Source organism: Choloepus didactylus, chromosome 3 (genome assembly GCF_015220235.1).
Source record: "Choloepus didactylus isolate mChoDid1 chromosome 3, mChoDid1.pri, whole genome shotgun sequence".
Lineage (NCBI taxonomy): Eukaryota > Metazoa > Chordata > Mammalia > Pilosa > Megalonychidae > Choloepus > Choloepus didactylus.
The window spans coordinates 191,031,161-191,053,292 of record NC_051309.1 but is presented as its reverse complement, the minus strand read 5'-3'; the positions used below and the strand labels follow the sequence as shown (position 1 = coordinate 191,053,292).

The window sequence follows — 22,132 nt, the reverse complement described above, 5'->3', positions numbered from 1 at the left end:
AGTTTTTAAGGTTATTTCTAAGTTTGAGATGCTGGGTTCTTTGTGTATAACCTGGTCATCCCCTGGAACTTCAGGTATCTGTGTGACACCTGATATTCAAAGCTAGAATTCTGCAGCTATGAAAGTCAGTATCACACATGAAGCAACTGTTAAAAAAGGTGAAAAAGAGATCAGATTTCAATTAGAGATAAGAATGAAGCTGATCTGGTTAGGACTACAGCAAAACAGACTAAAAGGTAAAGGATATTAACTGTGTTTTAAAACTTCAACTTCTGTGTGAGAACAAAGAAAGATGTTTATTTGGTGCAAAATTTATATTTTCTGTAGCACATTATATAATTTAACTTGTATGGTCAGTTTATTTGAACACCAAAATTACATGGAACCTTAAATAGGGAGTGAGATCTGGTTGGTCTGTACAGGTTAGTGTGATGCCCCGATAAATACCAGAGTAATTTGGGCAAAAAATAAAAATGTATTTGCACAGCCCCTTTAAGGGAAAAATGTAGAAATAGTAAATCTTTCCACCTGAGGAATTCCTAATATTCTCACAAGCACTGGGAACAACCAATTTAATAGGCCAAGCCCTAGATCTTGGGGACTGACCTTTTGAAACTTATTCCTGCAGAGGAGAAGCTAAGCGTGATCACAATTATGCCTAATAGTCACCCTAGAGAACCTCTTTTGTAGCTCAGATGTGGCATTTCTAAGCCAACTCGGCAGTAAACTCACTGCCCTCCTCCCTATGTGGGACATGACTCTCAAGGGTGTAAATCTCCCTGGCAATGTGGGACATGACTCCCAGGGATGAGTGTGGCTCTGGCATTGCGGGATTGAGAAAGACTTCTTGGACCAAAGTGGGAAGAGAAATAAAACAAAATAGTTCCAGTGGCTGAGAGATCTCAAATAGAGTCAAAAGGTCATTCTGTAGGTTATTCTTATGTGACATATAGATATCCCTTTGTAGTTTTTAGTGTACTAGAATAGTTAGAAGGAAATACTTAAAACTGTTGGACTATAATCCAGTAGCATTGATTTTTGAAGATGGCTGTATACCATATAGCTCTTAAGGTGTGACTGTGTAATTGTGAAAACCTTATAACTGACATTCCCTTTATCTAGTGTATTGACAGATGAGTAAGAAAACAAAGACAAAAAAATAAATAAACAACGGGGTATAAGGCATATGGGATGTTTTGGGTGTTCTTTTTTATTTTTATACTTATTTTTATTTTTTTGGAGTAATGAAAATGTTCAAAAGTTGATTGTGGTGATGTATGCACAACTATATCATGACACTGTGAACCACTGTACACTTTGGATGATTTTCTGGTATGTGACTATATCTCAATAAAATTGCATTAAAAATTCAGTTGGGGAGTAACATCATCAACATAGCAATGTAAGGGATTTCCTGGAAAAGTACCCCTCAGAAACAACTAATAAAAGGACAAATTCCACTTGCTTGGAAATTTTCAGGATGATAAAGACTGAAGAAGGACTAAACCAATGCTGAATCAAAGGAAAAGAAAAAAGCCGCCACAGACAGGTAAGAGATTTATGTCCTGGACCTACAGTCCAGATCCCTCCCCTTTACACAGTCCCAAGCAGCTTAACAGTCACACAGAGGCAGCACGGCCCATGTTCTTCCAGACCATGGAGCCACTCACAGCAGAGAGTTAGAACGCTACATGTATGCAGGCAAAGGGACCAAGTCCACAGAGATCATGGATGGAACAAAAGCAGCTGAGTAATACAACACAGAAAAGTGCCCTCAGGAAAAAGAAAAACGAGAAACTGTGCCAGAGCTGTTAGCATGAAGTACATACTCCCAACCCCATCTCCAGTTGCTGGATTACCTCAACAAAAAATGGGCCATTCTGCATTGATACCGTTTAGCTCCTTGGGGAAGAATACCCTAATGAGGTATGTGCCGGTTTGAATGTATTTTGTCCCCCAAATGCCATTATCTTTGTGGTCTTGTGGGACAGAGGTTTTGGTGCTGATTAGATTTGCTTGGAATGTGCCCCACCCAGCTGTGGGTGGTGACTTTGGTGGGATACTCCCATGGAGGTGTGACCCCACCCATTCAGGGTGGGCCTTGATCAGTGGAGCCATATAAAACATGCTGACTCAAAGAGACTGGACGGAGTGCAGCTGTGAGTGACGTTTTGAAGAAGAGCAAGCTTGCTAGAGAGGAATGTCCTGGGAGAAAGCCATTTTGAAACCAGAACTTTGAAGCAGACGCCAGCCACGTGCCTTCCCAGCTAACAGATGTTTTCCGGACGCCATTTGCCATCCTCCAGTGAAGGTACCTGATTACTGATGTGTTACCTTGGACACTTTATGGCCTTAAGACTGTAACTGTATAGCCAAATAAACCCCCTTTTTATAAAAGCCAGTCCATCTCTGGTGTTTTGCATTCTGCAGCATTAGCAAACTAAGACAAGGTAGTAACCAGAGTCAGAAAATCCTCATGGGAAAAAAAGGAGGAGGGGGTCTGTACTACTGTAAATCAGGAGAGGTCCCAGAACCTAAAAGTGTAAGGAAAAGGGATCACTGAGTAAGGGAAAGAATCTAAACATCATCTGAGCTGGGGAGAAAACTCTGCATAAAACAAACAGAACAAATCAGGATTCCTGGAGAAGGAAGAGAGGAAAGGAAGCTTTCTCTGGGAGGGGAAATGATTGCACATAAAAGGGCAATCTTAAAAGTTGTACCACTTATCCAAGGCAATAATCAGGTACAGAAGAGCTGATAAAATTTGAACAGTTAAACACAGACTACTCTAAAGGTCCAAGAAAAGTTGGACCACACAACAAACAAGAGACTTAACACTTAGCCAATCTACTATAATACCCAAGGCAAAAGGAAGAAACGTACCTTCAGAATCAGCATAGCAAATAGTCAGATACATAGACATCAGCAAAAAAATCACAAGCCATACAAAGAAACAGCTAGATATGGCTCAGTTAAGGGAACAAATTAAAACTTCAGAGGAGACACAGTATTTGGAGCAACTAATCAAAGAAGTTCAAACAAATCTTCTCTAAAGGAGATGAGGGAAAATATGGATAGAAATAAACTGCTGGGTGGATACAGACCTAAAGGATGTTAAGAAGACAATGTGTGAGCAAAAACAAGAATTAGAAAGTTTAAAAAGCAACACAACAAAAATTATGGGGATGAAAGACATAATAATGGAGATTAAAAATACACTAGAGGCATACAACATCAGATTTCAACAGAAAGAAGAATCACTGAACTAGAAGACAGAAAAATCAATATCATGGATTCAGAAGAACAGATAGAGAAAAGAATAGGAAAAAAAAAAAATGAGCAGTGCCTCAGACACTGAGTGACAGCATGAAGCATACAAACATACACATTATGGGAGTCCCAGAAAGAAAAGAATGGAAAGGGGCAGAAATAATATTTCAGGAAATAATGGCTGAAAATTTCCCAATTCTTATGAAAGACATAAATATACATGTCCAAAAAGCACAACATACTCCTATTTGAATAAACCCTAACAGGCCTTCTCTGAGACAGAAAGTCAAATGCCAAATATAAAGAAAGAATTCTGAAAGCAACAAGAGAAAGGTAATTTATCACATATATGGGAACCACAATAAGATTAAGTCTGATTTCTCATCAGAAACCATGGAGGTGAGAATGATACATTTAAAGTGCTGAAAGAGAAAAACTGCCAACCCAAAATTCTTTATCTGGAAAAACTGTCCTTCACAAATGAGTTTAAAATTCACAGACAGACAGAAAGTGAGACAGCTCATAACCAAAAGACTTGCCCTACAAGAATTTCTAAAGGAAGTTCTTCAGGTTGAAAGGAAAAGATAAGAAAGAATGGCTTAGAGCAGTGTGAAGAAGGGAGGATCTTCAGAAAAGGTAACTAAAAGGTGAATGCAAAACCCAATAGTAGTGTATCCTCAAAATATAACTCTACTCTTTAATTCCCACAAGAGAAAGAATACAATTGAATAGGAAAAATTCATACTTCCTAATGATGGGCATGCAAAATACAAAGAGGTAATGGACAACAACTACCTACAGAGGGAAATGGAGGATGTGGGGATAGAGAATTTGTAGGCTATTGAAGTTAAGTTGGTATCTTTTCAAATTAGTAGGCTATAGATGGAGGCTGTGAATTACAGGGTAACATGAAGTAAGCATTTTAAAAATATACAGAAACAGAATAAGAAAAGGACCAGTGAGATACATCACAAAAGGTCAACTATTCATAAAAGAAGGCTGTAATAAAGGAAAAGAGAGATAAAAATGATATGGCATATAAAAACCAAAGGGCAAAATGGCTGAAGTACTACCTTCATAATAGTAACACTGAATGTTAATGGATTAAACTATCCAATCAAAAGGCTCCAATTGACAGAATGGATAAAAAAGCACGATCCAACTATATGTTGTTTACAAGAGACTCACCTTAGACACAAATAGGGTAAAAATGAAAGGATGAAAAAAGATAATCCAGGCAAATAGTAAACAAGAGACAATTGGGGTAATTATACTTATATCTGACAAAAGAGACTTTTAAGTAAAAAAGCTGTTAAAAGATACAAAGAAGGACACTATATATTAATAAAGGGTCAATCAAGAAGAAATAAAAATCAAAAATATTTATGCACCTAACCAGAGTGCCCCAAAATACATGAGGCAAACACTAGAAAACTGAAGGGACATAGAGTTATACATTAATAACAGACTTTAATACACCACTTTCAATAATGGAAAGAACACCTAGACAGAAGAACAATTAAGTTAAAAGGGTAATTGAATAATATAAAAAATAAACTAAACCTAACAGACATGTACAGAGCATTTTACCTCAAAACAGCAGGATACACATTCTTCTCAAGTGCACATGGATCATTCTCAAGAAGAGACCACATGTTGGGTAACAAAACAAGTCTCAATAAATTTTAAAAGTTTGAAATTACACAAAGCCTCTTCTCTAACCAAATGGAATGAAGCTGGAAATCAGTAACAGGTAGAAGGTGAAAAATCCACAAATATATGAAAGTTATTAAATAACTTAAACAATCAATAGATTCAAAACAGTAAATATCTCAAGATGAACAAAAATGAGAACACAACATAAAACTCATGGGATGAGGTGAAGGAAGTGCTGAGAGGGAAAAATTATACCCTAAATAAAGAACAAATCTAAAATCAAAGACCCAAGCATATACTTGTAGGAAATAGAAAAAGAAAAGCAAACTAAATCCAAAGCGAGCAGAAGAAAAGACATAATAAAGATTATACTAAAAATAAATTAGAGAATTAAGAAGAAAAACAGGGAGGATTAACAAAACCATAAGTTGGTTCTTTGAAAAGATCAATAAAATTGACAAACCTTTAGCTAACTGACAAAGAAAGAAAGGATGCAAATAAATATAATAAGAAATAAGAAGGGGCATTAGTACTAACCCCAAAGAAATAAAAAGGATCATAAGAGGATTCGATGGGGCTGAAATTATCAACATGGTGACATAAACAGCTACTGAAAACTTCTCTCCAAAGATTAAACAAAAAAAGTATGAAACTCTGGAGGAGATATATAGACTGGAGAGGGATGCTAACAATGCCAAATTGGAGAAGGAGAAATATCAGGTAGGAATCTTCTGTCCTGGACCGGGTGGTCCTCTCCTCAACCCCTCATTTGGTTTCAGTGTGGGAAAGGCACAGAAACAGCAGACAGGACCCCTACCACCAGGGACACAGTCTATAAAATTTCTTACAGTAGTGAGACATACCCACATTGTTTGAAGACCCAGGGGATAGTGGAGGACATTTCAAGGCCCAAATCAGTGAAGGACAAAGAGACTGACAGAACATGGACAGAGACTGTGTTTCCAGTCCTGGATCTGAAAGCCCTTCCCCAACCCTTGAGGGAAGCAGCAGCTGGTGGCTGTTCCCTTGCTTTGCAGATGGCTGGAGTACCAGGTCAGCTGAGGAAGTACTTTGCCAAAGGTGAAGTCCCACACTGAGCCAGATTTTGGCTGGCAAAGAGAGGGCAAAGGAATCCTGAAGTTTCAGCTCACCCGTGTATATGCAGACTGTGCTCAGAGGCAAAGTAGCCTTTGAGGACAAGTAAGCTACCAAACAGTGCCATCTGTTAGACAGTCTGGAAAGTGCAAGAGAATTGAAACAGTTTTAAAAAGATGCTCCAGACCCTTTCTTAGGAACACAGATGCTGGTCAACATGTCCTACACAGAAACCCAGCCACATTATGGCTGAGAAATACAGAAGACACAACTGTTAAAGCAGGGCTCTAAAACAAACCCAGGTCTTCCTGGGTGACTGAAAACAGAGCACCACTGGAAGCTAGCAGATTTGTATTATCACACACAGTGAACTTGCTGGGGTGCCCAGTGCCTACGTCCCATCCCTGTGGCAGGCCACAGTGCGTACCTGACTTTGGGTGGAACACTGAGGGGGAAGAGCCAATGTGACAACTGGCCAGCAAGAGAAAAAAAGAAAAGATAGAGATTAAAGACATCCAACAAGAAAACCCTAGGCAAAAGAAAGAAAACAACCTCCAGAAAAATTAATCAAGAAAATCAGATGCCAAGAGAGCAAAAAATCATGAGCCACACCATGAAACACAAAGATATGGCCCAGTCAAAGGAACAAACTAACAGCTCAACTGAGATTCAAGAGTTGAAACAACTAAAGATGTTAAAACAAATCTTCTAAATCAAATCAATGAATTGAAAGAAAATACAAAAAAAAGAGATGAAGGATATAAAAAGACACTGGGACGGAGTGCAGCTGTGAGTGACGTTTTGAAGAAGAGCAAGCTTGCTAGAGAGGAATGTCCTGGGAGAAAGCCATTTTGAAACCAGAACTTTGGAGCAGACGCCAGCCACGTGCCTTCCCAGCTAACAGAGGTTTTCCGGATGCCATTGGCCATCCTCCAGTGAAGAGGGAAGGCCAGAATTACTCTTCCAGAATCCCCTTCTCGTTACCGTTCTACGTTAGAGTTGAACACTGTGAACATTAAATGAGATACCACCTGTGAAATGCCAAGCATGTTGCCTGCCATAGGCCACAGGCATCTTCCTCCCAAAGCTGCACTCTCAGGAATGAAAGATAGTTTCACCAGATAGAAGGACCTAACTTCAGTCAAGAGTACTCTCATCTACATAATCATCATGGCGGAGTATAGTTTCTGGCACATATTTGATATTCAAAAAATGCTTTTGCAATTAAGATTCTAACAACATGTGAGTCCTTCTATAAAAGAGTGGATGGTAACCTTCAATTCCCCAAAACTGACATTAAAAAAAAAAGAATTTCCAGTTCTTGGTATGGTAAGAGCACAATAATTTTATTGTATATTCCTTTTTTTGGCCTATTTTTGGCAATGGAAACGCAATCTCCACTGTGATGCAACTGTCATTTGTAGCTGGCAAATTATTGTGGAATCTCTCCAGGTGCCTCATTCCTTGAAGCATTTGCTTGGCAATGCCCTTAAGGATGCCCTTTAGCTTAGGAGACAGTCACCTTGGTCACAGGTGTCTGTTCTAACCTCATCTGATTCCATACTATTACTCTAAGAGCTATATGTTTAATATTAACCTGATAAAATAATACAGGAAGTTTAGGAACAAGATCTAAGATAAGACTTGGGGAAAACTTAGCTAAATCTTTTTACAATAATAGATGACTGCTCTTCAATTGTTTTCCATCATTGGTAATTTGAAAATCAAATTGTTATAAAGAAAGGAAGTTTTTCTTGAGCAGACATATTACGCTTACAATGGTGCATATTATACCATCTGCACACTCCTTTTAAAAGACAATACAAAGATCCCAGGGACAAACTGTATTTATCTTGTTCCTTTCTTTTTTTGAACAGTTTCACACATATGGTCCAGAGATGATTTTCAAGCAAACAGAGCTAACCTTCTTTTCCCCAGTGAGTTAAAACCCAGATCTCACTGGCAATACCCCATTGGCTAGTTGAGAAATGGGATCACTACCCAGGCAGCTGCTAGCATTCATTAGCAATGTGCTGGGACACAGACCAGCTGTTGGAAGGAAGGGGAGCAAATACAGGGGAAAAAAACAAAACAAAACTTGGAGCAAAAGGAAAGCTTATGCCTTTCTTCTATGCTCTTCTCCCTGGCCTTTCATTCAGTTCAAGCAGACAGTAGTGAATAAATACATAGTCTTACCAGAAATATTTTAAGGGATGACTGCTTAAAAGATGATGGCATGTTGTGTCAGGAAACAGAGGGCTGTATATTATACATACTACATGTACTGGATGAGATAGTCATCTTAAAAGAAGTTTGGATGCCAGCAATATCCTAAATGTCATTCCAAATCTCTTAATGTAAGAGAGAATTATACTTTTGGTAGAATACCCAGAACTTTGAAGCCCGAGAAAACTATGTGTCAACTATGTGTATATATATATATATTCTTCAGCAAAAACACTGATCAGAGTAAAGAAAGAGGAAAAAAAAATGTATGTGTGCATGAGATATTTGGCTATTTAACTTTCTGCTTTCTTAAGGGAAACTGTGGCAATAAATTTCTGAAGACCTTTCAGAAATCCAAGAGGCATGAAAATCCATTGGCTTAAAGGGAAATAAGGGCAATGTGGTTACTTCCATAACTAAAGATTACTACAGATCAGAGACATCTATTTGTCTCAGCAGCATATATTTACAAATGTATTTGTTCAGAGAGTACCATAAATATAACTCCTAATATGTAACATACATAAAAGTTCCTTTTAGCACATTTATTTGTTGAGTAATTTAGTGCCACTCTGGAAACATAGTATGGTAGAAATGTCTGCCCAAACGTGAGGCTGGACCCCTATGGTTCCCCTGGTATTTTCTGGAGCAAAATTAGACTCAGCCTTAGAAATGCATGCCATTGTCTGCAAGGCTTTCTCAGAGACTCATCTTTGGGATAGAAGAGGTTTCAGTTCCAGTTCATTAACATGCATGTAGATTTCCAAGAACAGAACTCTGGGGAAATAAGGACTGGGGAAGAAATTATGTGATCTACTTTGTGGAAACAAAGGAGTGTGTCCTAACCCATGAAACTAAATGGTGACATTAATGAAACACTGTAATACTGCCTAAGGCTGATCAGACACTAAGAACAGAGCAGTTAGTTCCAAATCCAATTTCAGAGGTTCCATTTTTACATATCCCAAGTGACTAATTGCAAGCACCTTTATCCCATCATTTGTGATAAACACTCCCTAGTAAAATATTGAGTATCCTCCAAATTGTGTCTTTACCCACACAAATAGGATCCCAAATTTAAATCATTCAAATTAAGCTTAACATGGTTGTTTTAAAAGAAGCAGCAGCTCTGTAATGTCAAAAAGAAAAAAAAAATTGATGAAAACCAGAAAATTTCTCTCCTTGGAATCAGACTATGATGTTAATCACCTATGTTATTGTTGTAAACAAAGTATGTGATAATATCTTATTCTGTGTTGTATTTTGATGAAGTGATCACTTATAATTAAACTTTATTTCTACAGGGTCACAATTCCAGATACCTATATTTTTATGGTTTTTTGCCACCACAAAATATAAAACCTAGACCAATTTATGAATAAAAAAAAAAAAAAAAAAGACACTGGGTGACCAAAAGGAAGAATTTGTAAGCTTGAAAAAAGAAATGGCAGAATTTATGGGAATGAAAGGCACAACCAGAAGAGATGAAAAACACACTGGAGACACAACAGCAGACTTGAAGAGGCAGAAGAAAGGATTAGTGAACTAGAATAGAGACCATCTTAAATTCTACAGGTAAAAGAACAGATAGGGAAGAGAATAGAAAAAATATGAGGAGGGTCCCAAGGAATGAATGACAACATGAAGTGTTGTCCCAGAAGGAGAAGGGAAAAGGGGAAGAAAGAATAATAGAGGAAATAATCAATGAAAATTTCCCAACTTTTATGAAAGACCTAAAATTACAGGTCCAAGAAGTGCAGCTTACACCAAACAGAATAGATCCAAAAAGACTTACTCAAAGACACTTACTAATCAGACTTTCCAATGTCAAAGACAAAGAGAATTCTGAAAGCAGGAAAAGAAAAGCAATCCATCACATACAAGGGAAGCTCAAAAGACTAAATGAGGATCTCTCAGCAGAAACCATGGAGGCAAGAAAGCAGTGGTATGATATATTCAAGATACTCAAAGAGACAAACTGCCAACCAAGAATCCTGTATCCAACAAACCTGTCCTTCAAAAATGAGGGAGAGTTTTAAATATTTTCAGATAAACAGAAATTGAGAGAGTTCTTAAACAGGAGACCTCCTCTACAAAAAATACTAAAGGGAGTGCTACAGACAGATAGGAAAAGAAAGGAGAGAGAGGTTTGGAGAACAGTGTTGAAATGGAGGTATTAGTAGATAGAAAGAGGGTAGAGATTGGGCATTTGATGCTGAAGGAGTATAGAATATTCAAGAGGACTGATTGTATAGATCCAGAAATGGCTAACAAAATACTATGTGATGGCAGGACAATACTGTAATTACATTGAACAAAGATGACTGTGAGTATGCTTGAAATAGGGACATTAGGAGTATATATGACACCAAAAGGAAAGATAGAGTTAAAGACAAGACTGTATAACTTAGTGAAACCTAGAATGGTTAATGATTGTAATTAAGTGTACAAATATATGATGTTTTTACATAAGGGAGAACAAATGAATGTCAACTTTGCAAGGTATTGAATATGGGATGATATTGGGGGAAAAATACAGACAATGCAAAATAGAGTCTATAGTTAAGAGTAACATTGTAATATGCTTCCATTAATTGTAACAAAGGCAATATACCAAAGCCAAATGTCTAGAAGAGGGGGATATAAGTGAGGGGTAAGGGACTCTTTGGCATTGGTGTTGTTGCCTGACCTTTTAACTGTATTTTATTTTATTTTTTATTTTTACTCATCATTTTTTTCTTTTATTTTGTTGTCTTTTTTCTCTTCTTCCTCTTTCTTTGCAGAAGAAATGGAAATGTCCTCATACAGATTGTGGTGGTGAATGAATAACTATGTGATTTATACCAGGAACCACTGATTGGTTACTTAGGAGGGAATGTATGGTGTGTGAATAAAACTTTAAAAAATTAACAGGAGGATACAAATGCTGGAGAAAATGTGGAAAGAGGGATGAACCTAAACACTGTTGGTGGGGAAGTAGAATGGTGCAGCCCATCTGGACAGCAGTGTGGTTATTCTACAGGAAGCTAAATATGGGGTTGCCATAAGGTCCTAGAACCCTGTTATTGGGTATATACATGGAAGACCAGGGACATGAATGGACATTTGCACAGTGCATTTTATGGCAGCAGTATTCACAGTTCACAGTGGCTGGAGGCAGCCTAAGGGTATATCAACTGATGAACCAAATGGTGAACCGTGGTGTTTAAATACAACGGAATATTGGGCAACTATGAGAAGGAATGAAGATGTGAGATATGCAACTAGGTGAGTGGACCTTGATGACAGTATGTTGCGTAAAATAAATCAGAAATGAAAAGACAAACATTATAATGCCTCACTAATATGGACTAACTATAATGTGTAAACTCTGAGAACTGAATCTGAGAACATAGGTTATCAGGGGAAGCCTTAGGGTTAAGGTTCTTAGATTGTAAGCTCTTAACAGCAGTTACATCTATTTCTGAGTTGTAATGGATGTTTCTAAATTCTGAGAAGCTAAGGTCTTTGTGTATAACCTCGTCAGTTCCTAGAACTTCGGGTATCTGTGTGACACCTGAGACTAAGAGCCTGAGTCTGGCAGCTATGAATGTCAGCATTATCCCATACAGCAAATCTTAAAGAGGATGAAAAAGAGATCAGACTTCAATTAGAGATATGGACAAAATGGACTTGGTTAGGACTAAGTTACATCAGACTAAAGAGTAAAGGATGATATTGACAGTGTTTTAAAACTTCAACTCTGTGTGAGACCAAAGGAAGAGATGTTTATTAGGTGAAAAATCTATATTTTCTGTAGCGCACTACATAATTTAACTTGTATGTTCAGTAAATTCAAACATCATAATTACATGGAACATTGAATAGGGAGTGAGACTGGGTTGGTTTGTACAGGTTAGTGTGATTCCCTGATATATACCAGAGTAATTTGGGTAGAGAATAAAAATATATTTGCAAAATCCCATTTAGAGACTAAGGTAAAATGTGGAAATATTAAACTTCCCCACCTGAGGAATTACTGACATTCTCACAAGCATTGGGGACTACCAATTTAGAAGGCCGAGCCCTTGATCTTGGGGCTTGCCCTTGTGAAGCTGGTTACTGCAAAGGAGAGGCTAAGCTTACTTATAATTGTGCCTAAGAGTCACCCTCAGTGAAACTCTTTTGTTGCTTAAATGTGGCCTGTCTCTCTAACCAACTCTGCAGGCAAACTCACTGCCCACCCCCTACATGGGACATGACTCCCAGGGGTATAAATCTCCCTGACACCATGGGACATGATTCCTGGGGATGAGCCTGGACCCAGATTGTGGGATTGAGAAAGACTTCTTTGTCCAAAAGGGGGAAGAGAAATGAAACAGAGTAAGTTTCAGTGGCTGGGAGATTTCAAATGGAGTCATGAGGACATTCTGGAGGCTATTCTTACATGGCATATAGATATTCCATTTTAGTTTTTAAAGTACTGGAATAGCTAAAAGGAAATACCTGAAATTGTTGAACTGCAACTCAGTAGCCTTGATTCTTGAAGATGATTGTATAAATATATATCTTATCTAGTGTGACTGTGTGATTGTGAAAACCTTATAGCTCACACTCCCTTTAGCCAGTGTTTTGACAGATTAGCAGAAAATGGGGACAAAAATAAACTAATAATAGGGAAAGATGAGGGGACAGGATGTTTTGGGTGTTTGTATTCTTTTCTACTTTATTTTTTATTCTTATTCTCATTTTTTTTTTTTTTGCATTAATGAAAATGTTCAAAAATTAACTGTGGTGATGAATGCACAACTATGTAATGGTACTGTGAACAACTGACTGTATACTTCGGATGTCTGTATGGTATGTGAATATATCTCAATAAAATTGAATTTAAAAAAAGAGGATATTATGAACAACTGTATGCCCACAGATTAGATAACCTAGAAGAAATGGACAAATTCATAGAAACACACAACCTACCTACCCTGACTCAAGAAGAAATAGATTTCAAAAGACAAATAAATAATACAAAATTTGAATCCATAATCAAAACCCTCCCGATGAAATAAAGCTTAGGACTAGAGGGCTCCACAGGTGAATTTTAACAAACATTCCTAGAAGAGCTAATTCCAATTTTGCTCAAACTCTTCCAAAAAATTGAAGAGGAAGAAACACTACCTAACTCCATCTATAAGACCAACATAAACCTAATAGCAATGCCAGATAAAGACACTATAAGAAAAGAAAATTATAGACCAATTTCTCTTACAAATATAGATATAAAAACCCTCAACAAAACACTAGCAAGTCAAATTCAACACCACCTTAAAAGAATTATACACCATGACCAAGTGGGCTCTATCCCAGGTATGCAAGGGTGATTCAACATAAGAAAATACATTGATATAACATAACCACATTAACAAACTGAAAGGGAAAAACCACATGATCATCTTGAATGATGCAGAAAAAGCATCCTTTCTTGATGAAATCCAGCACCCTTTCTTGATGAAAACACTTAGAAAAATAGTAATAGAAGGAACCTTCCTCAATGAGACAAAGGACATACATAAAAACACACTGCTACCATCACACACAATAGTGAAAGACTGAAAGCTATCCATGAGACAACGATGCCCACTGCCACCATTGTTACTCAACATTGGACTGGAAGTTCTTGCCAGAGCAATTAGCCAAGGAAAAGAAATAAAATACATCCATATTGGAAAGGAAGAAGCAAAAGTTTCATAACTTGCAGATGACATGATACAATATATAGAAAGTCCTGAAAATTTTACAACAAAGCTACTAGAGCTAAAACAAAACAAAAACAAAAACAAACAAACAAACACTATATCTGCAAACTGGTAGATTCAAGGTCAGTATGCAAAAATGAGTAGTGTTTCTATATGTTAGTAATGAGCAACCTGTGGAAGAAATCAAGAAAAAGATTCCATTTACAATAGCAACTAAAAGAATCAAATATCTAAGAATAAATTTAACCAAGGATATAAAAGACCTTTGCATGGAAAACGGCAAATTTTTGCTAAAATGAATGAGTATCTAAATAAATGGAAGTACATTCCATGCTCATGGACTGGAAAACTAAATATTATTGTTAAGATGTCAGTTCTACCCAAAACAATTTACAGATTCAATGTAATCCCAATAAAAATTCCCACATCCTACTTTTCAGAAATGGAAAACCCAATTATCAAATTTATTTATAAGTGTAAGGTATCCCAATTAGCTAAAATCCACTTCAAAAAGAAGAACGAATGCAGAGGGCTCATACTTCTCACTTTAAAACTTATTAAAAAACTACAGTGGTCATAATAGCATGGTTCTGGCACAAAGAAAGACATATAGACGAATTCATATTGTGAAAGTAATTAACAGCACTGAATTATATATGTGAATGTGGTTAAAAGGGGAAATATTAGGTGTGTATATGTTACTAGAATAAAAATTTAAAAGAAAACACATGACTGTACAACACAGTGAATCCTATTGCAAATGATGGACTATAGTTAACAGCACAATTATTAAAATGCTCTTTTATGAATTATTACAATGTGTCACACTAATGCAAGGTATTAATAAGAGGGTCATATATGGGAACTCTCTAATTTACATATTTTTATGCATGATTATTCTATAAACCTACAACTCCTCTCTAATAAAAAAAATTTCTATTGGCCACAGATGTGTGGATTTATTTCTGAACTCTGAATTCTATTCTATTGGTCTATTTTTCTGTCCTTATACCAATACCACAGCATTTCAAATAGCGTAGATTGTAGTAAGTTTTGAAATCAGGAAGTTAAACCCTCCAACTTTGTTCTTCTTTTTTAAGATGTTGGTGATTATTTAGGACCCCTTACCATTCCATATGAATAAGATGAATGGCTTTTCCATTTCTTTAAAAAAAAAAAAAAAAAAAAAAAAGGTTTCTGTGATTTTGACTGGCATTGCATTGATTCTGTAAATTGTTTTGGGGAGTACTGACATCTTAGCAATATTAATTCTTCCAACCCATGACCACAGGCTTACTTCCATTTATTTAGGTCTTCTTTAATTTCTCTCAGCATTGATTTGTAGCTTTCAGTGCACAAGCCTTTTATGTCCTTTGTTAAATTTATTTATAGACATTTTATTTTTTAGATGCTACTAGAAATTGAATCGTTTTCTAGATTTCCTTTTCAGATCATTCATTGATGGTGTATAAAAGCACAAATGATTTTCCAAGTTAATCTTATACCCTGCAACTTTTCTGAATTTATTTATCAGCTCTAATAGTTTTATTGCATATTCTTTTGAATTTTCTCTATATAAGATCACGTCATTTAGAAATACAGACAGTTTGACTTTTTTCTTTCCCAGTTTGGAAGCCCTTCATTTCCTTTTTCTTGCCTAACTGATGCGGCTAGGACTTGTAGTACAGCAGTGTGTAAGTGGCATTCTTGTCTTGTTCTTGGTCTTATGGGAAAGATTTTGGTTTTCACTATTGAGTATGATGTCATCTGAGAGTTGTCATTTATGCTCTTTATCATGTTGCAGAAGTTCCCCTCTATCCTAGTTTTCTGAGTGTTTTAATCAAGAAAATGTGCTAGATTTTGTCAAATGCTTTTTCTAAATCAATTGAGATGACCTTTTTTTTTTAAAAACTTTCATTCTATTTATGTGTTGTGTAACAGTGGTTGACTTTCTTATGTTGAACTACCCTTGCAATTCTCAGATACATCCTATTTGGCCATGGAGTATATCCTTTTAATATGCTGTTGGATTGAAATTGTGAGTATTTTATTGGTGATTCTTTTCTTGTGACGTCTTTATCTAGGTTTGGTATTAGGGTAATGTTGGCCTCATAGAATGAGTTAATGTCCCTCCTCTCCATTTTTTTGGAAGATTTTGAAAAGGATCAGTGTTAATTCCACTTTTAATGTTTGGTAAAATCTGCCAGTGAAGCCAAATCTTGTCCCGGACTTCTCTTTGTTGGGAGGTTTTTAAAGACTGATTCAATCTCTTTCCATTTTATTGTTCTGTTGAGATTTTCTATTTCTTCTTGAGTCAGTTTATATAATTCATGTGTTTCTAGGAATTTTTCCATTTTATCTAGGCCTCTAATTTGTTTGGGTACAACAGTTCATTGTATCCTCTTATAAGCTTTGTTTCTATAATGCCAGTAGTAATGTTCCCACTTTCATTTTTTATTTTAGTTATGTAAATTCCCTCTCTTTTTTTCTTTGTCAGTCTACCTAAAGGTTTGTCAATTTTATTGATCTTTTCAAAAACCAACTTTTAGTTTTGTTGATTTTCTCAACAGTTTTTCTATTTTCTATTTCATTTATTTCTGCTCTAGTCTTTATTATTTCACTTTGTGTTTGTTTGCTCTTCTTTTTCTAGTTCCTTCAGGTGTGAGATTAGCTTACTGATTTGACATCTTTCTTTTTTTATAATCTTAGCATTTATAGCTAATAATTTTCCTCTGAATATTACCTTTGATGTATTTTCTAAGTTTTGGTATGTTGTGTTTTCTTTTCCATCCATCTCAAAGTATTTTCTAATTTTTTCTCTGATTTCTTCTTTCACTTACTGGTTTTTAAGATTGTTTTTTTTTAATTTCCACATATCTGAATATTTTCCAGTTGTCCATCTCCTACCGATTTCTAGTATTATTACATTTTCACTGAGAATATACTTTGCATTACTTCAACCATTTTCATTTATTTAGGCTGTTTTGTGACCAAACATATGGTCTATCTTGAAGAATGATCCATGTGCATATAGATTAAGTATGTCAAATGTAAGCCAGGTGCTAACCAGAAAGAATATATCTATAAGGAAATGAGATGGTATTCTAAATGGTTCACCATAAAGGGCAACTAAACATTTTATGCATTTGTATTTTTGATTATGTAGGCGGTAAAGAGTGGAGTGTTCTGTACATGTCTGTTAGGTATAGTTGGTTATTGTTCAAGTCCTGTATTTCTTTAATGATTTTCTGTCTCGAAGTTCTCTCCACTATTGAAAGTGGTGTATTGAAGTCTCTTTCTTTCAGTGTAGAGCCATCTATTCCTCCCTACAATGGCAATGATTGCTTCATATATATGGGGGCTTTGTTATTAGGTTCATATATGTTTATAATTGTTACATCTCTCATTGAATTAACCATTCCATCAATATCTGCTTTGTCCCCTGTAACACTATTTGACTTAAAGCCTATTTTATCGATATTATTTTAGCAGCCAAACTCTCTTCTGATTTCTATTTGCATGCAATATTTTTCAATCGTTTCACTTTCAACCTATTTTATATCTTTAAATGTGTGTCTCTTGCAAACAGCATACGGTTGGGTCATGCTTTTTTATCATTTTGCCAGCCTCTGCTTTTTGCTTGGGAAGTTGCAACTGTTTACAATTAAAGTAATTGCTAATAATACAGGACTAACTTCTGCCACTTTGCTATTTGTTTTTTGTGACTCTTTTAACTTTGTTGTCCATCATTTTTTCCATTACTGCCTACTTGTGTGTTTAGTTTCCCTTTATGGTGAACCATTTAGAATACCATCTCATTTCCTTATAGATATATTCTTTCTGGTTAGCAACTGGCTTACATTTCACATGCTAAATCTATAACCATTTCATTTGAAATGATACCAACTTAACTTCAACAGCATGGGGCTACCATGTTCCCATACTCTCCCAAAGCTCTCTCCTTTTATGCTTTTCTTGTCACAAATTTACATCTTTGTACAATGTGTGTCCATCATACACTTACGTTTACATTTCATGCATTTGTATTTTTGATTATGGAGGTAGTAAGGAGTGGAGTTACATTATAAGATACACAATACTACTAGCATTTATATTTACCTATGTAGTTATTACTACTGGAGATCTTTATTTCTTCATGCAGCTTCAAGTTATTGGATAGTGTCCTATCCTTTCAACCTGGACAATCCTTTTAGCATTTATTGTAGGGAAGATCTAGGGAAAATGAGCTCCCTCAGCTTTTGTTTATCTGGGTATGTCTTAATTGTTCCCTCATTTATGGACAGTTTAGCCAGATATAGAATTCTTGGTTTACAATTTTCTCCCTCAGCATTTTAAATATGGCATCCCACTGCCTTCTCACCACTATGGTTTCTGATGAGAAATCAGTACTTAATGTTACTGAGGATTGCTTGTGTGTGGTGAGTTGCTTTTCTCTTGTTTTCAAGACTCTTTGTCTTTGGTATTCAATAGTTTGATAATATTGTGTCTCAGTGTGGATCTCTGAGTTTGACCTAGTTGGAGTCTGTTGAGCATACACAACTTAGATGTTTATATTAATGTGTTTCTTTAAATTTGGGAAGTTCTCTGCCATTATTTTTTTGAATGTTCCTTCTGCCCTTTATCTCTCTTTGACTCCCATAATGTGTCTACTGATAAATTTGATGTGGTCTCAGACGTCTCTTCAGCTCTGTTCACCTTTCTGCATTCTTTTCTCTTTCTGTTGCTCAAACTAGCAATTGTTCTATCTTCAAGTTTGCTGAATCTTCCTTATACCAGCTCCAATCTGCCTTTGAACCCCTCTAGGAATTTTTTTTTATATTTCTGATACTGTAATTTTCAGCATCAGTATTTCTGTTTGGTTCCTTTTATTAATTACCATCTTATCATTGAAATTCTCCTTTTGTCCATATATCATATTTTTTCCAATTTATTTTAGTCCTTTGTCCGTGTTTTCCTTTCACTCTTTGAGTACATTTAAGTCAGATTTTTTAAAGCCTTTGGTATGTCCAGTGTCTCATCTTCTTCAATGGTTTCTGTTTGAAGTATTTTGTTTCTTTGAATGGGCCATCTTTTCTTGATTGTTTTGTATGCCTTCCAAGGTTTTATGTTGAAATCTGGATACTTAAATTTCTTAATTTGTTAACTCTGGAAATCAAATTCACTCTCCTCCCCCAGGAATTGCGCAGTTTTTTCCTTCTTATTGTTAAAGGTTATAACAGTCTATTTGTTTAGTGATTTTTTTCAAACTATCTATGCAACAACTGTATCCCTTGATGCATGTAGTTACTGAATTCTCTATTCATTAAGTTTGTATTCAATTAGTGTTATGATAGCGATTTCCTTGAATGTCATGAGCTAACAAAAAAGGAAGAAAAAAGAGAAAAAGAGACAGAGAAGACAGAAGAAGGGAAAGAGAGAGGGAGAAGAAACTGCCTTTCCCAGTCTCTGCAGATAGGCCCTGTGCTGATGCTCTCATTCAGCACTTATCCAGTCTTACAGCAAGTAGAAAGAACAGCCCAAGGAAGAAGTATAGGGTCCTCTGGGTCTTTTCTGACCATGAGTCTTGTCATGGGTATATACTTGGCCTTATCAATTCCACCTTATACAGGGATACAAAAGTGCCCAACTTACCCCCCACTCCTCATTCCCCAGAAAATTTGGCAGACTTTCTTCCAGGTCCTGGCCATCTCTTAAACAGTTATTCCTTTCCCCAGGTGGCTGTGAATTTGATTGTTTTTTTAAGGCCCTGCTAATACGTCTATACCCAAAGAAAGTTCTGGGATCACCATAGGAGCATTTTGGCTCAGACCCTTAGGCTGCTGACTGATTGGTCAGCATATATACACCCTCATATATGTCCAGGGGTTACTCCACTCCCTCAAGAACCCAAGACCAGGAACCTGGACTGGAAGTACAGGTTGGCACTGCTCCAAAATGAGCCAGACAGGAGTGATGGAAAGACCAGTCAAGGTGCTACAAGGTTTTTCTTCCATTTCTAAGTTGCCCTTTCCTTGATGTGGTACTTGCTCAGTTATTGCAACCATTTAACTTTTTTACAGAGTTCTGAGAAAATTGATTCTGCCAGTTTCTGCTGGTTTTTCAATGCTGCTGGGGGAGAGGCAGTAAAGGAACACTGGGGCCTATCACTCTACCATCTTGTTCCATTTAATCCCCCATCACTTCTTATCTTTGCTACTTTTCTCATGATTAAGAGATCATGAAGGAGTATCCTTTCAATCCATGGTGAAAAAACCCACTCTCATTTTCAACCTGAGTCTAGCTAGGCATATCTGCTCACTGACTGCCAAAATTTATCAGTATGGCTAATACAGGTCCCAAACAGTTAGGCTGTCCTTCTGATCAGCACATTCAGTGTCATCCTGCCATGCATGAAATTGAACTTTCACTGTCTTTTGCACATACACATTTGCATATATATAATATATTACAATGTAGTTCTGGAAACCTGGAATAATGGGCCTTAATTTAATTTTTGTTTGTCACTAGGTTTATGACATACAGTATAAAAAAGTAATTACAGAATTTACTACCATAAATGATATTTGAAATCAATAAGTTTGGCACAAAATTAACTAGTACACACATATTGAAAACTTCATGGAAAGAAGAAGCTTACCTCCAGTTATAAACATGCCAGGAGCACTAGGAACCCAGGACAAGCACTGTACAGAGGCTGCAGCACTGGGAAAATTAAATGTTGTTATGCAATAAAGTGATTCAGAATCTACTAGGCGAATTCCATAATGCAAATTAGCCACAAGAAGATAATCAGTAGATAGTGGGTCCCATTCCAGGGCAGTAACTGGATCCTCTTCATCTGTCCCTTCAAGAGATTCAGGTCTCAGAACATGTTTCTGACTTTTATTACCTAATAAAATATGAAGAAAATAATTTCAGACAAAATTCACAAAAAATAAACAATTTAGATCATATTACTTATCTCTTCTGTAAACTACTAATCTCTGAGAGCACTGAGGATGGAAATCTGGAAGGCATAATTGACAAGTGAATGAACAGAAGGGAATTAGAATTTGTCCCAATTAAAGTATGACTGAACCACTTGGCTTTGTCAGTCTCTAGTATCTTGAATGTTTTTCCTATTACTGAAAGGATGCAAGAAAACAACAGATAAATAACAAACAACATACTTGGTCATTTAAACAAAATTTTCACAGAATTGAAATAGCATGGGAATATGGGAAGTGCTTATCCAAAGAACAAGCATAAATTCATATTTAAAGCATAGACTTTGGAGCTGACTCCCTGGGTCCCAATTCTACTTCCACCACTTACTAGCTTTGTGGTCTTGGACAAGATACTTAACATCTCTGGCCTCAGATTCTTTACTTTTATAATGGAGACAGCAGTATTTACCTCATAGGATTTTTTAAAAGATTAAATGAATTAATTGGTCTAAAGTGCTTAAAACAGCATGTGGCATATTATAAAAAGCATATCAGCATTTGTTGTTATTCTTTCCTCATTCATCATCTCATTTGTCATAATCATAATTCACACCTATCAGTAAAAATAAGGCACCCAGAAAAATAGGAAGCTTAATGGAATTAAATGAAGCAAAGGAACATCAACTGGCACTACGGAACAACTGTTTCTGCTGGATGTACCACATGGGGATGCCAATCAATCAGTCTTCTCATTCTTAAAAGAAAGGCTGTGAGACTAAAATGTAGAGACTACGATCTAAATAACTTAATAGAGAGAAAGTACAATATTTTCATTTATATAACTATTTTCTTATCATTGTTATACAGTTTCCATGTTATTACACAAGTAGGAAACTTATGTTGTCAGGTAAGGAGAGAAGCATGTAATATGAATAAGTCAATATAAAAGATGAGGTTGACAACTTCTATATAAAAAATTGAATAAAAGGAAAATTGGGGTTGAAAAAATAAAATAATACAGTTATTCTATGGTCTATATAGTTGTTAGTGTTGAGCAAAAATTTTGACTTTGAGATCAGGTGGGCAAAACAAAGATGAAATAAAACATGAAAGTTTACATAATTCACAGTGTCCACAGCATAAAAACAAATAAAAATAAAGAAACAAAGATTGTGCTTAGAAGAAGGATAACTCTTCCCAGAA

At 36.1% G+C, this 22,132-nt stretch overlaps 1 protein-coding gene across 5 annotated transcripts in view; it reads right to left on the bottom strand.

Annotated features, from left to right (window-relative positions):
* WDR17 (WD repeat domain 17) overlaps window positions 1–22,132 on the bottom strand; it is a 149,454-nt gene that overhangs the window by 75,382 nt on the left and 51,940 nt on the right. For all 5 annotated transcript variants that reach the window (XM_037831043.1, XM_037831046.1, XM_037831047.1 and 2 more), the window contains one exon: window positions 20,641–20,892. In XM_037831043.1, the coding sequence (XP_037686971.1) occupies window positions 20,641–20,892 (252 nt within the window). The remainder of the gene's footprint in view (window positions 1–20,640; window positions 20,893–22,132) is intronic.